At 38.4% G+C, this 14,787-nt stretch overlaps 1 protein-coding gene across 7 annotated transcripts in view; it reads left to right on the forward strand.

Annotated features, from left to right (window-relative positions):
* The window catches only part of garnl3 (GTPase activating Rap/RanGAP domain like 3), a 121,544-nt gene that overhangs the window by 95,512 nt on the left and 11,245 nt on the right, over window positions 1–14,787 (forward strand). For all 7 annotated transcript variants that reach the window (XM_088070692.1, XM_088070690.1, XM_088070695.1 and 4 more), the window contains 11 exons: window positions 3,159–3,233; window positions 4,379–4,493; window positions 4,628–4,654; window positions 4,765–4,869; window positions 5,634–5,747; window positions 7,089–7,255; window positions 7,986–8,144; window positions 8,505–8,571; window positions 9,188–9,295; window positions 10,973–11,091; window positions 11,957–12,092. In XM_088070692.1, the coding sequence (XP_087926818.1) occupies window positions 3,159–3,233; window positions 4,379–4,493; window positions 4,628–4,654; window positions 4,765–4,869; window positions 5,634–5,747; window positions 7,089–7,255; window positions 7,986–8,144; window positions 8,505–8,571; window positions 9,188–9,295; window positions 10,973–11,091; window positions 11,957–12,092 (1,192 nt within the window). The remainder of the gene's footprint in view (window positions 1–3,158; window positions 3,234–4,378; window positions 4,494–4,627; window positions 4,655–4,764; window positions 4,870–5,633; window positions 5,748–7,088; window positions 7,256–7,985; window positions 8,145–8,504; window positions 8,572–9,187; window positions 9,296–10,972; window positions 11,092–11,956; window positions 12,093–14,787) is intronic.

Raw genomic sequence — 14,787 nt, forward strand, 5'->3', positions numbered from 1 at the left:
GTCATGTAAGCAAACCACATAAATATCAGCTGTGCACTGAAGATCAGACTAGAGATGTAACCACATCAAAGATGCGCGAGTACTTGCTATTTTTCCTGCATTTGTACTTTTTTTAAACAGAAAACTCTAGTTTTATATTGTGATATTTACTAGAAATGACAGACAACAGCATGTAGCCTATCTTGTCAGTAGCAGTGGTTTCAAGAAATGTTCAATCCCCTGGCAATCTCCCGACATCCTGCTGCCACCATATGTTGGCTCTATTAGTAAAATAGATTAGTTTTGTATTGACAATTCCTCATTTCATGAATCAGCCATTCCTTGCCTGCTGCAGTGCTTTCACAGGAAGTAAAAGAAATAAATAGAAACAGGACATCTGATAAAAGTTCAGTTCAAAACAGCACACTGGGTCGCCTGCAGCCAGTTAGAACGCCTCTTTTTTGGACCAAATCAAATCCAAAATGTTGCCATACAGGTGAAGTTTTAGTTTTCTTGAGTCTTATTCTGCCGTGTATCATCTCGTCTCCCCAAAAAACACATCAACTTTCTAGTAAACAAACACAGCATGTGCCACACTTTCCCTTACCACCTCTATTCTCCTTCATGATGTCAGCATGTAACAGACTAGTGGCTTTGTTTGTCCATTTACAAGTAAGATATTATATTAATCATGTTGTCATATTGCAAATTACTAATGCAGGTTCAGCCAACTTGCATCAAACCGATTTAAGTTCGTTCATCGGAAATAGACCTGCAAAACTAAATCAATCCAACTCTAGTAACTGACTTTGGTGACAGCTGCATTAGGGATTTCATGACTCTGATTGGTAGTTTTCATTCATGTGTGGTGAATTCTTGCAAATGCCATCAAAGAAAAAATATGTTTCATTTCACGGATTATCTTGTCTCATGTACTACTGTGTGGATGCAGTGACAGTTTTAGCAATTATTACAAAAAAATGTTTTTATAAAGGTTTCCAACTACAGCTTTAAAAGATGGAATCATCTCACTTTCATGCACCACATTTTTATGAATATAGTTTTTTATGTATATAGTATATTTTAATAGCTTTTTAGTATTTTTATTTGCATTATTTGCATTGCATTTTTATTTTAAAAAAGATATAGTATATTTTTCATATTGTGTATTATTGTTTATATATATCTTATTCTTACAGAGTATCCTAAGGTTTATTTTTTTCCATTGACATATGTTTTTCTCTTCTAGTGTGATATATGTATCACTGTGTTGTTTTGTTTTTTTTAACTGCTCCAGTGCAGTGCCTTTATATCCATCCATTCATCCATCCAATTTTCATTAAATTCCATTAAATTCAGGATTGGTTCAGCACAAGGGAGATAAAATCCCCAGTCCTTTTCTTGTGCAAAAATGTTGCAAAGTTGATACAAGTCTTTATCAGTCCGAGATAGTCAAGTTAAGTATCTTCCTAACTTGGTCTTCTTAGTGGTCCTTACAGAGACTAATCTACCAGCGCCAGTGCATTTTTCATTTTTGACACAATGATGAGCCAAAAAGAGAAACTGATGCAGAAGAAGCTTCAGACTGCTTTAACACCCAGCCTCTCTTATTTGTGTGGACAATCTGTGGCTCTCCCTGCTCTAAATGATGAAGTCACTTAAGAGCTGTAATTCCTGACAGACGCCTGAGTGAATTGGACACTTGCATTCAGGAGGGTCAGGGTGGAATAATATACCGTGTCTCTGAGCCGCAGTTCTGTAGTCATTACCGGGATGATGTAATCATCATTGCACCTCTGTTCAGGCTGCTGACGTAACTGTAATTATACAGGAACAAAGTCTGAAAACACAAAGAAGAGAAGCGAGGAGAAAGCTGTCCGTGGTGCTGAACCCACACGACCTCCGGCTTTATGGAAGTGATTTGTTTCAGGTTGTTTGTGAGATAATGGCTATTCTTTGGACAAATGTGTGACCCGTTGTGCTAAAACTCAAGGTCTGGTTTTTAGGTTTCTTTGAAAATAAACACTTTTTTTTTCCACCACAGTGCATACTGTGAAACCGTCTGCTGAAAGAAATAAGGGTGGCAGAGTCACTACTTTTTTTTTAAAATCGTTCATCAAGATACCTGTTTATGCTACCCAAGTCATTCTGTCTCCCTTGTTTCCTTGCCTTATTATCTTTATTTGCCCCCTTTTGTTCTTCTCTGTGTTACCATTTGTGTCTTCTACCTTGTTCCTCTTGCTCCCGTCGCTCTTTGCTCATAAAAACAAAGCCGAGGCATCGACACACTGTGCTGCAAAGCATGAAAACAAAGGAAGGTAGACATGTCGAGTCATTGATTATCCAGTTTTGTTGAGACGAGGCGTTTGTCCTCAAGTAAGCTGAATCTCTGTATGGTTGCTCATTGTGTGATGCACATTATGCACAATGATTTCATGTTGTCATGGAGCCCTGATAGGTCAGAATATGTATTTTTTTAAATGGATATTTTCTCAGGGATGGCAAACTGCGCTGCACTGCCAAGCCGGTTCGGTCGGTTGGTATTGATTTCATTATCTCCAGATCGCCTGTTTATGCAGATATGTAAATAGAAATGCCTGTCTGTGCAGCTTGGATTGGAGGTTGTCAATCTGATTGAATGGTTGCTGCTTGAGCATTTGTGCAAATGCTATTCTATATGAAATTTGAAGACAATACACCTGTTAGGTGAGTTGTTATTAAATTTTTTTTTTACTGTTGCCAGTCTGCTTGTCCAGGTCCTTTCCAGCTCTTTGAATTGTTGTCACAGGTCTCAGTGCCTAAACATGCATGAATGCAGGGAAACAACAATGGCAGGTCGGTTAAATATTAGTGGTGGAAGGTGAGGTGCATAATTTAACAAGCTTAGACCTCTGCTGTCCTTCTGGTGATGCATTTACCTGCACAAATAACATGCAGCTCACACTCTTCATCCCATGCATGGTCCATGATCTAAATGTATTGCAAGACATTGGTTAAATATTAAGCACGTAATCAATTTTACAGTTCCCCCAAAATCAAAAACACATATCGTTTCTCTTACCTGTAGCGTTATTTATCAGTTTAGATTGTTTTGGTGTGAGTTGCAGAGTGTTGGAGATATTAGTCGTAGAGATGTCTGCCTGCTCTCCGACACACCGCTGATACTGTTGTTTTTTCAGGCTCTGAAGCTAAAGACCATTGTGAGAGGAGACGCCCCAACTAGCCTTGTTACCACCGGCCTGTGCAGGAAAGAGGTGAGAGCACTTCATTCAAACAGGGTTATTTAATCTCTTACTGAATCTGTCTTTTTTTCAAAGCCTATTGAAATTTTAAATATCCCTGACAATATACAAAGTAACATATTTTTTTAACATATCCACACAACATAAACAATCATTCTTGATTAAGATCCCTTATTAAAGAGGTTATCAACACGATTGCCATTGATATATGAACTAAAGAGACTTGTTAGTAGTCTCTAATTTGTAGTCATTTAATGATGACACCAAGGTTATTATAGTTGACTTAAACTATGTGTGGGAAAAATATTTTAGTTAACTGAAATAAAAATAAAAACTAGACTTAAGAAAAAATGAAAACTATCTGAAATGATTGTGTGTATTTGAGTATGTGTGTACTGTGGGTTTTTTTTTATTTTTTTAAGAACTGATTTTTTTTATTATAGATTAAATGAGTAAGGTCTTTTTGTCAATTTGGTCAAATTTCCCAACACAACAAGCATGAGGCGGCGTTGGTGCATATGAAAATAGGATGTCTACATGACGTCATGATTTAATGATTATCAAATGCACCAGTTACTATAATTTAAGTACTACTGAAACAATTACATTTAAACTAACACTAAACATAAAAAAAACAAAACAGAATGAGCAAACCTATTCTGACACTTACAGATACTAAAGTGAATAAAAAACAAATTTAAAAATAAAATAAAAATAAAACTAGTGAATAATAGCAGACTATTGGACACTGTTTCTAGTTACCCTAAACATATCTTTGGCATCTCTAGTGATATATCTGTAATAAGCTCAAATTTGTCTGATATATCAGCTCTAGAATCAAGAATTTATATCTTCTTTTAGGTTATTTTCTTGATATTAGAACAGAAAACTGCCTCATCTTGTTTGTTTCAACTTTAACATTTTAGAAACTGGAAAAAATGAACAGGAAACCTGGATTTTAATCACTTGCAGAACATGAGTTGTTCATTAAAATACATCTTTAAGGCTAAATATGAACCTCAAGGTGTTTTTCAGTTTGTGCACGCCCTTATCATGTTAAAGAGGGTTATTTTAAAAACATTTCATCTATTCCAATATGCACATCTCTGTGTATATTTGCATGTGTCTGTATGTTTGTATGTGCATGTGTGCTGTAGCCATGGGAGTCCCAGTCCTTCTGCAGCACATTCCCCTACGAGATTGTGTGTGCCGACTCCTGGGGTCAGTCTCTGCTGGCTGCCACCGACGCTGCGGGGGTCATGCTGCTAGATGGTGAGGTCATCCCCTAATCAATATCTTCCCATGTCCTCTAAAATAAAGCCACCCGTCCATATCCATTCAATACTGCACTCTGCTGAATGCCAAGGCCAACAGCTAACACGGTAATGATGTTGTCTATGTTTCAGGCCCTGATCCAGCTTTGTCCAACGCTGGTGAGTAACACGCAAACCATTTTTTTCCATTTTTTTAACAGATATTTCAACCTCAGATATGACATAGTTTTCAAGCCTGTTTTTATTGTTACTTTTGCGTCATTTTTCAGAGACACAGACAGTGCCCCCGGTGCAGGTGTTTGACAAAACCATGGTGGTGAAGCAGGTGCACGTTCTCGAGCCTCAGGACCTGCTTATCACCAGGGCTGACAAAGGTAGACAACAACAACACACACACACACACACACACACACACCCCGGCACATCAGACACCACTTTCCTCCTGGAGCCATGGTGTCATCCCCTCATTCACTCTTCATTTCAGCAGTATTTATCTTCCTTCTCATTATTATAATTCCTCTTTCATATTTCATCTGTTATCTCCCTCTGTGTTGCCGAGTACATGCTTACCCTTTCCACTTCCACTGGCCCTGTGAACACATTGATCTCTGGCTGCGATCTAAGGATGCTGACCTATAGAGAACCGATTCCTGTCGAGGTTGTGTTTGTGCGTGTCTGTATAAGAGAGTGTGTGTCTGTTTATCCTGCACGCCTGAAATGGGCTATGAAGGGCTGACACGTGTACAGAGACGCATAAAATGAAACATACAAGCATAAAACATATAGAACATATAAGGAGTCGCTGAACACTAACAAACAGCTGCAGGATTCGTCTCATGTTTGCCTCAACCAGAAGAGCATGTAATTAATTACCCTGCAGATGATTAGCTAACCCTAATATTGACAAACAGGGTTGACTCGGTTTTGATAGTGATTATGTGATGGCAGCGCAAACATTTGTCACGACTGTGTGTGGGCTTTGATTAAGCTTCTGAGAGAGCGCAAGCCTTAAGAAGCCTTCTAGTAATCCTCCTGCAGCACAGCTCCATTGTCTGGCCGTGGGAGGAGGCTAAAAAAGAGCCGGCAAATTAAGAGTAACCTTCATGCAAAACAGAAGTGGCTTTTGTTTTGTTTCCAGGGAAGGACGCTCGGCTCTATGTGTACAGACTGAGCGCGCTCAAGAGAGGCCTGGAGGAGAAGCTCGTCAGAAGCAAGTGTGACAGCCGGGAGAATAAACTGGAGAAAACTAAAGGTACAAACACAAGGCATGCAAAAATATAAACAGTGTTGCTCATACTGCAAATTAATCCCTGCAACAAACAAAAAAAGAAAAAATGTCTCAGCTTTCTTATAACAATAATCAGGTGCAAATTAAACAGTTTTATGCCTCTGTGTGGGCGATAGCTGTGGCCCGAGGCATTATATTTTTGGGTTTTCTGTCTGTCCGTCTGTAGGTATGTCCATACATCCATCCCATTTTCATGAACGTGATACCTCAAGAAGGCCTTGAGGGAATTTCTTCAAATGTTTCACTAACATTCAATTGACTCAAAGATTAAGTGACAAGATTTTGGTGGTCGAAGGTCAAGACTTATGTGATCTTGCATCTGTCTCATCTTCATGGATGTGATGTCTCAAAAAGGCTGTGAGGAAATTTCCTGAAATTTGGCACAAACATCCTCTCGGACTCTGATGAATTGGTTAGAAATTGGTTGTATATGGTCAAGGTCACCACGACCTTGCGTCTGCCTCATTCACGTGAACATTATATCTCAAGAACACCTTCACTGTCTTCAAATTTGACATGAACGTCCACTTGGATGCAAGAATGAACTTTTAGAATTTAGTGGTCAAAGGTCAAGGTCATTGTGACAAAACATGTATTTGGCTATAACACATTCATAATTCATTCTGTAATTATGACGAAATTTCACGCACACGTCTATCCAAAAATTCAAAGGTCAATTTTACATAATGTGTTCTGCGAAAACACTTTTCCGGCCATCATTAAACACCATAACTCAGGATCAAAAGGGGAGACATTTGGTCAGGTACTGAATTGGTGACACTTATATTAGGTGCCCAACTTGAAACTCTGCTGACTGCATAAATGTTTTGTGCTGCCGTGTTAAAGATGTATGTGAAGTGTCCATGATATAGAATATGTAGCTTCAACATTTGCAGCAACATTTGAAGCATTGTAAACTGTCACCGCCACATAGGAACCTCAGCAGATATGGTTGTAAACTATAACTGCAAAATGACTCGTTCTCTGAGGCATACAATCACAAGGGGGTATTTCTCATTGCTTACTGCAATTATTTCTGCTGTTCATACTGGCCATTAAGAGATCTCCTCCTAATGCACTCAGACATGTCAGCCTAAAGCAGGAAGTTTTGACCTTTCTGAACGTCCTTTTTAGCAGCGCAAACTCGCAACCTTTGGCCTGCTTCTGGTGTCATGCCAGCTGTCTGTAGCGGATGCATCGATCTGTGGGATGATGCCAGAGAAAAACCACCTACAGCACAGCACATGTCTAATGTACTTTCTGTCTCTTCATATCTTCCCCCCACCCTCCTCCTCTTTGTCCCAGGCTGTCATTTGTACTCCATCAACACCCACCACGGTTCAGAGCTGAGGATAGTAGCAGCCATCAGGAACAAACTCCTCCTCATCACCAGGAAACATCCACGTTTTGAGGGCTTCAGTGCTGTCGCATCAGGAGCGGACTCACCAGTGGAGGAGTTCCAGTACATACGGGTACAACAAACTCCACACAAGTGAATTGAAAAATGGAAAAAAACATGGAAAATGAATGAATGGGAGGCATTTAAAATGCTACATATACTACATATGCTACATATTCTACATATACTATATATGCTACATATGCTATATTTTGGAGTCAAGATTATATCTAGCGTGAACACAGAGACATGATACTTTTTTTTGTTTTGTTTTTAGATTTTGTGTGACTCACACTTTCCAGGGATAACATTATGTCCAGTGTCCATATCAAATAAATCTCAACATTTTCAAGTTTTCCTCCATATAAAAGTAATAGTTGCTTGTACATCCATGGATGCATTGCGAATAAGAACTGCTAATGACTAATTCGGCATGCTTTGCCAGTTTGCCAAAATGTTAACAAATACTGGTTGAAAAAATCAAACTTTATAAACAGTATATAATTTATAGCTATATTGCCCATAGCATTACTGGAACAGTAGTTCCAAAACCTAGATCATGACTTTTTACCAAACAGAAGCAAGTAAACGAGAGTGTCATTATTTTTGGATCTTGTATATAAATGTTGTTTGCCATTACTGAGGGTGTAAATCAACACGGAGAGATGGTGTTGATGGTCAGACCTTAAAAAGCCCCCGTCCTAAATCAAAATATTCTATACAGGCAAACATATAAGTTTATAAAAGTGATTAAACCATATGTATGTGATCTCTGAAGTTATTGTGTATCATTGGCCCTTTAGGAGATCTGTCTGTGTGACCCGCCGGTGGTGATGGCGCTGGTGGACGGGCCAACGGGGGAAAATGACAATATGATCTGTGTGGCCTACAAACATCAGTTTGACCTGATCAATGAGAGCACTGGAGATGCCTACCGGCTACACCATGTAGACGCCAACAGGGTGAGGCACACGTGCAGGCACAAGCAAGCCACAGTTTGAGTGGCCCAGTTTGTGGCTTTATTTACCCGCTGATTACCAGACTGCTTGGGTGAATCAACACGTTGTCATTCACAGCCAGCAGCTGGGGAAGACACATGAATGAGTAGGCTGGAGGATGAACAGCTGCTCTAATAAACTGTCTTATTCTGCTTTAACATTTTTTCCTCTTGAAAGAGTAACAAAAATACATAACAAACTGCAGTTGAAATCTTTTATACTGCCTGGTACCTTGAGGGTATGTGACCTGATATTATCTGTCATACCTAACCTTTGGATCTTGTTGAAGTGATTTCCCCTAAACTGACTCGTCTCTGCCTGCAGGTAAATTTTGTAGCAGCCATCGATGTGTATGAAGACGGGGAGGCGGGTCTGCTGCTGTGTTACAACTGTGAGTCATCATTTCTGAATATGTGAGATCTTTTTATGCCATCTCAGAAATGCTTTTTAGGGAGTTTCTTCAAATTAAGCATAAATGTCCACTTGGACTCAAGGATGAACAATTATATTTTGGTGGTCAAAGGTCAAGGTCACTGTGACCTCCCTGTCTCATTCTTGTGAAAGCAATATCTCAAGAGCACCTTGAGGGAATTCCTTAAAATTTCGCACAACTTGAACTGATTAAAGTTTGGTGGACATTCTCATGATTGCAATATCTCAAGAGGGCCTTGAGGGAGTTTCCTCAGATTTATCACATGGATAACATGGATGTAAATTGCAACTTGACTGGTGCGTGGAGGTAAACAACCATGTGGTGGCCGAATGTTTTTTACGCTGCATTCTCCTGGAGTACAAATCATTCAGCACAGACTGCTCAAGAGTATCAAAAAGTCAGATATTGATTTTGAAAATGCAGCCACCTACTTACGTTTTTGTTTGCTTTTTATTATGTCTTGATAATAGAACAGATGTGTCTCAGATTTCTTATAAAACACAGACAAAAAAAACAACACTAGCACAAAAAAGTATTAAAAGAGTTCATCCTGTTTACTCTGGGTCTCTTACAGATATTTGCTACTATAAGAAAGTTTGTCCATTCAACGGCTCCACACCGATGATCCAGTCCAACACCTCCGACTTCCACTTCAGCTGGAACCAGATGCCAAATGCTATTGGTAAGTTACCACGGCAGCAATGCTTAGGCCCCACCCAGCCCATTCTGCTGGCCTGGCCAGAGCCTGCTGTCACTATGGAAACATCTTGTGTAGCCACAAGCATCCAATTGGCCAATGAGATTATTTGTGTGTGCACACATGTGCGCGTGTCTGTGTTTGTGCATGTTCTTATTAAAGGAGAAGGTGATGGAAAGCAAATACAACTGATACTAAAGCTGTGACCCAGCTGATAACAAAATGCACACAGAGGCACTCACACACACTGAAATCAGCAATAACAAAGTGTGCTGAGTAATAAATCAAATGTACTGAAACATGTTGGAGAGCCTGTGATGAAAAGTTACATTTAAATGGACAGTTTACATGAAAATATCCATAAACAAAAATACATATTTGTCCTCTTACCTGTAGTACTATTTATCAGTCCAGACTGTTCTGTTGTGAGCTGCGGACTGTTGGAGGAGAGATGCACTCTCTCCAATATAATAAAACTAGATGGCACTTGTTTTTTTGGTGCTCAAAGTGCCAAAAAAATACAATTTCTCTTTCCAGAAATTATGATCTTTACTCAAGCTAATCAACAGATCTTGACATGAGTAGTTTTATGAAGCTACATTTTTTTTAATTAAAAATGAAATAGAAAAAAAAGTCCAGAAACTTATATTCATAATTATCATAATTGTACATTGAAAGTTATTTTTAAGCGTGTTTTTTTAAAGTAATTTTCTTGTTTGTTTTTGTCTTTTACTTTATTATTATTATTTTTCTTAGGGGCAAGGGCTAATTTTCAGGTAATTTTTTTTGGCACTTTTTATTAATTTCTTGCTAAATTTTGGTTCATTTCCCCTTGAGCTGCACAATGCCTTCCTCTAATGTTTTTGAAAGAAATCTAGCACATTTGCCTAGTTTTCAAAGGGTTAAAATGGCTGAATAAAAGTATAGATAATGTAAACGCACAATATATACAGTATGAGATCAAAAGATTGTTAGTTAAACTTTTCAGATTTGTAGTATCAGTTGTTTGTTTTGTCTGCAAGTGTCTAATGATTAGACACTAATCTGATGTCATGGATGGATGTTCCAGCTGTGCTATGCATCCGCTACTGGGGATCCTAATAAAGTCATAATCATAAAAATCTGCTGGTTGTGTAAATAGGCAACTGTAAGGCAACTTACATTTAGTCTAGCAGACTCAGACTAACTATTAGACTTGTTACAATCAAACAAGGCCTATAATTAAATCATATCCTGCTCGATCATGTCTTAACTCTTCAACTCTTTTCTCTTGTCAAGTTGCACCTGTCGGAGGGTTTGTTGGAGGCTTTACAGAATCTTTTTTCCCTCATAAACACTGGCATCCATGCTGTGCCGTAGTTAGCTCTCACCTCGTTGCACATTTCCCATCAAACAGAGGAGAGGGGAAGCATCCAGAGCCCCTAAGAGAGATGTTCAGCTCGATTGTTGTGTCGCTCATTTTTCTGCATATATCATCGGCTAATGATGGCATTTCAAAATGCCATTCTGGGTGAAAGTATCAAATGTCTCGCATTTTGGGAATTGGGCAGTTGAGCCAATTTAAAAAATGTTAATTTATTGTTTTTTTCCAGTGAAACTCAGCCTCATCCCTTGTTGATTATTTGCAGCTGGTTTTATTTTATTCTCATGTTGTCTTTGCAGTTTGTGCATTTCCTTATATCCTGGCCTTCACGACGGACTCCATTGAGATCCGACTGGTGGTCAATGGCAACCTTGTGTACACAGCAGTCGTCCCAGAGCTTCAGTTGACTGCTTCTCGGGTTAGTATGATTGACAGCTATTAAAATTTCCATGCCCTGCTTTTGTCAGCAATGTACACTTTTGTAAATATATTTTTTAACCATAAAAAAAAAGCCCAGTCCTAATAAACCAGCCAGACCCTTTTACACGCCGGGTCTGATGTATATATGTTTAAACTTTTGTCAAGATGGACATCCTACTCACATTGTCAGCTTGGTAAGATTCTCCACAATTCTATCATTCAGATAATTTTACTGACACCACTACAACAATACTATAGTATAGTGAATTATTTTACAGAATTATTATTATTTTAAGTTGTTTTTTTAATTTAGGGGTTCATTTTTCAGGTAATTTTCATGTTCTTTGGGTCATTTCTTCTTTTGTTGCTCATTATCTTCTTCTAATGCTTTTTGAAATAATAAATAAATGAATAAATAAAGCCAATTTGCCAAGTCAGGTGATTTGATAGTAGAAATGCATCATGTGTACCTGCAACACACTTTGTTTCACTTCAGCTTGTGAGTGTTTTCAGCGTTAGAAGGCCTTACTCTGCGTTATAGAAGTAGCTGTCTCAGCTTTCTCATTTCAATCAATCTTTACTACTCTGGTGGGAAATATGGCCGGCAATCTGCATGGTTACAAATCAATAATATGCTCATAATTCATACACATAGATAATTTCAAAAGACCACAGTGCACCTGCCATGTAATAACACTTTGTCCTCCCCTATCCTCATAAGATCTTTTTTCTTTCTATGTTTTTCTTGTGCCTCTGCCCTTCCTGTCCTCTTAATATTCTTTGTATTTCTTGGCATCCTTACACATTCGTCATGTCTCTGTATTGACCTAATTTCCTCTTCTGTCCTCTCTCTCCACCCACAGTCGGACATTTATTTTGTTTCATCGGCTCCGGTGAGCTCAGCCTCCAACTGCAGTTCAAGAGACACCAGTTCCCAGAGTTCCCCGCAGACGCCTACGGGCTACGAGATGCCCGTGTTCCCTTCGCCGCTCGGTGATGGTAAGCCCCGCACAGCAAAATCACCTGAGGATGTTGATAGTAGTAGCTTGACTATGAAAGGTTTTCAAAAGTCAACTTTGCCTGCAGACCTGTTTGAGTTTGGAGCGCCGTCGTGTTAGCCCTTAAGCTCATGAACCATTTACATAAATTTGTCTTAGCAGAATGGTTCGGCCTTTCTCCACCAGAGTTCCCGCTTTCTCACAGTCGAATCATGTGTGGTTTTCTGGGGCAACATATTTAATTGCGTTATTATGAACTCATCCTTTCTTACTGTTCATACTGACATAATTCAATTTTATTACCAAATCGTTGGCACTATTCAGACTGGCATGGAGAAGGATCCAGATTGTCAAGTTTCCTCTCAATAGCTTTGTTTGTTTTCACTATACCTCATATAACCCTACTGATACTTTTCAATATATTTGCCCATTAACCAAAAACCATGTTATTTTTGCATTATAGCTGAGCATTTTCCACAAATGTAAGAGGAATATCCAGCCATTTACTTCCACTTCTTTAAGTACAATATGAAAACCGACTTGCAGCAACTTTAAGGCCCCCCGAAACATGTTTTCAGATCCCTAATATTAAAAAGTATTTCTCAAAGACATCAAATATGCATGAATAAATACGCAACAACTGAAGTTAGAGTTCAAGTTAAAAAAAAGAAAAACACCCAGGGAGAATAGCAGAGGAACAATGGAGAGTGAAAATGCTCTTGTGTGAAAACTTTGCCAAAAAAAAATTGTGTTCATGCAGAGTAAGAAGCTGATTGCCGAGGCTTTTAAATATAAGAAAAGGGAATGCATTACAATGAATTATGATTGCTTTTGTTTTATTGACACTGTTTCATTTGTCATTGCAAACCTCAATCATTTTAAAAACTTGACCTGCTGGTGAGTTCAAGGACACTCTGACATCCAGCCTTTAACTGATGTAATGTCAGAAAATCTTGCATAGAAGAAACACAGTCATGAACACAGTGAAATGATAACATAAAATTATTCTGCACATTGAAAGAATAGGGCTGGTGTTACACTATATTTTTTTCTCAATGTCAACAATCCTATTACAAGACCAAGACACAGAACTTAATGATCAATATTTTCCCACATATCTACATCTTGTTGACTCTTACTAGAGATGTAAAGCTCCATATATATATATATATATATATATATATATATATATATATATATATATATATATATATATATATATATGTATATATAGTTAGATTTTTTAAATGTTTCAATATTGTCCTGAAATAGCTGTCCACTTTAGTTTTCATCATTCAGGAGTAAATGCTTTTGTAGGGGACTATTTTCAGCGGCAGATTAATATACATTTTGCACTCAAGACTGCATTAACAAAAACAAGATGGTGTATGTGGGAATGACTCCAAACTGCCGCTAAAATTTGCTCAGTTTGGGTCTCTGATAACTTAAGCTTCAATTATCCAGTGACTGAAGTCGTTTGGTTAAAACAAATAGTAAAAATGACCATGATCTAAAAAGTGTATCATAAAAACACGGCTTAAAACTGGATAAAGTCAATTTATAACAACTTCTAAAACAATCACAACTGACGCATGCACTAAGGAGATATGACAACTGTTTCCTTGAACAAAATTACAGATTCCTCGGGAATAATAATGGGGATAATGTAAGTACACAACTCAACAAAATACATTACATTGCTCTCGTCGTTTTTAGATGTTTTAATGTGGAAAAGTTGCGTATATATTTAAATGAATGGAAGATTATGGTTGCAACGTAAAAAATAGTTGGCAGTTATGGAAATGTAATTTGCAGCTAAAGGACTGAAACATTCAAAAACATCGCTATGATCCTTTTCATTTCTTACAAATCACAAAAAGAGGAACGGACTATCACCCACATACCTCCCACCACCACCATTCAAGGCACACAGTAAGTGTCCTCAGAGGCAGAGAAGGCTTTCAAGGATGATAAAGGATCAATATTAGCCTCTCCTCCCCACCCTCCAGCCCACTTTCGCTCCCTATTGCTTCTTTTATTGTGTATTTGACCATTCGAAGCACCTCCCCCCCGTGGCTGACCTCTTCTAGATTGTTACATCTGTCTCACAATGGGCCATATTTGTGATGCGCAACTGTCGTTAATGTAATACAGGTTTGTCATTCAGCACGAACAGACCTAAGGATCAAGGCAATGTCAATGTTCATTTCTAGATGTTGAAAGGGAAATAACCTCAAATGCATCCATACAATTCTGACTGCTGCAGGGAAGGACAAGAAAAAACAGTTATTAAAATGTCCTGATTGTACGCATCATCAAGGCAGTCCTTCTCTGCTTTGCTGATGGGAGCGGGTATTTACAGGTCCCATTAAGGCTAACAGGGAGGAACATTCGGCTGTCACTGCTGCAATTAGCCGAGGACGGGCTTTATGCTTTTAGGTTCTGATTCGGGTAATTTCTTTTAAAGGGGTTTTCATTTTCTTTCCTGTTTCAGCTGGTTATGCATCCTGCATCACTGGGAGTCGTACACCTGACTTGCAACCTACTCTATGTGCCTTAACCCTTTAAAGTCTTCATCAAGTAAAAAAAGCAATAGAAAAAAATGCATTTGCATTTTTTATAGCCTTAGGGCTATAACTACAGAAATCAGTGTTAATTTTAATTTTAACATACCCCATAATTATTTAAATATGGGC

This window comes from Plectropomus leopardus, chromosome 20, assembly GCF_026936395.1.
Source record: "Plectropomus leopardus strain MGB_pleo_1.0 chromosome 20, ASM2693639v1, whole genome shotgun sequence".
Taxonomy (NCBI): Eukaryota; Metazoa; Chordata; class Actinopteri; order Perciformes; family Serranidae; genus Plectropomus; species Plectropomus leopardus.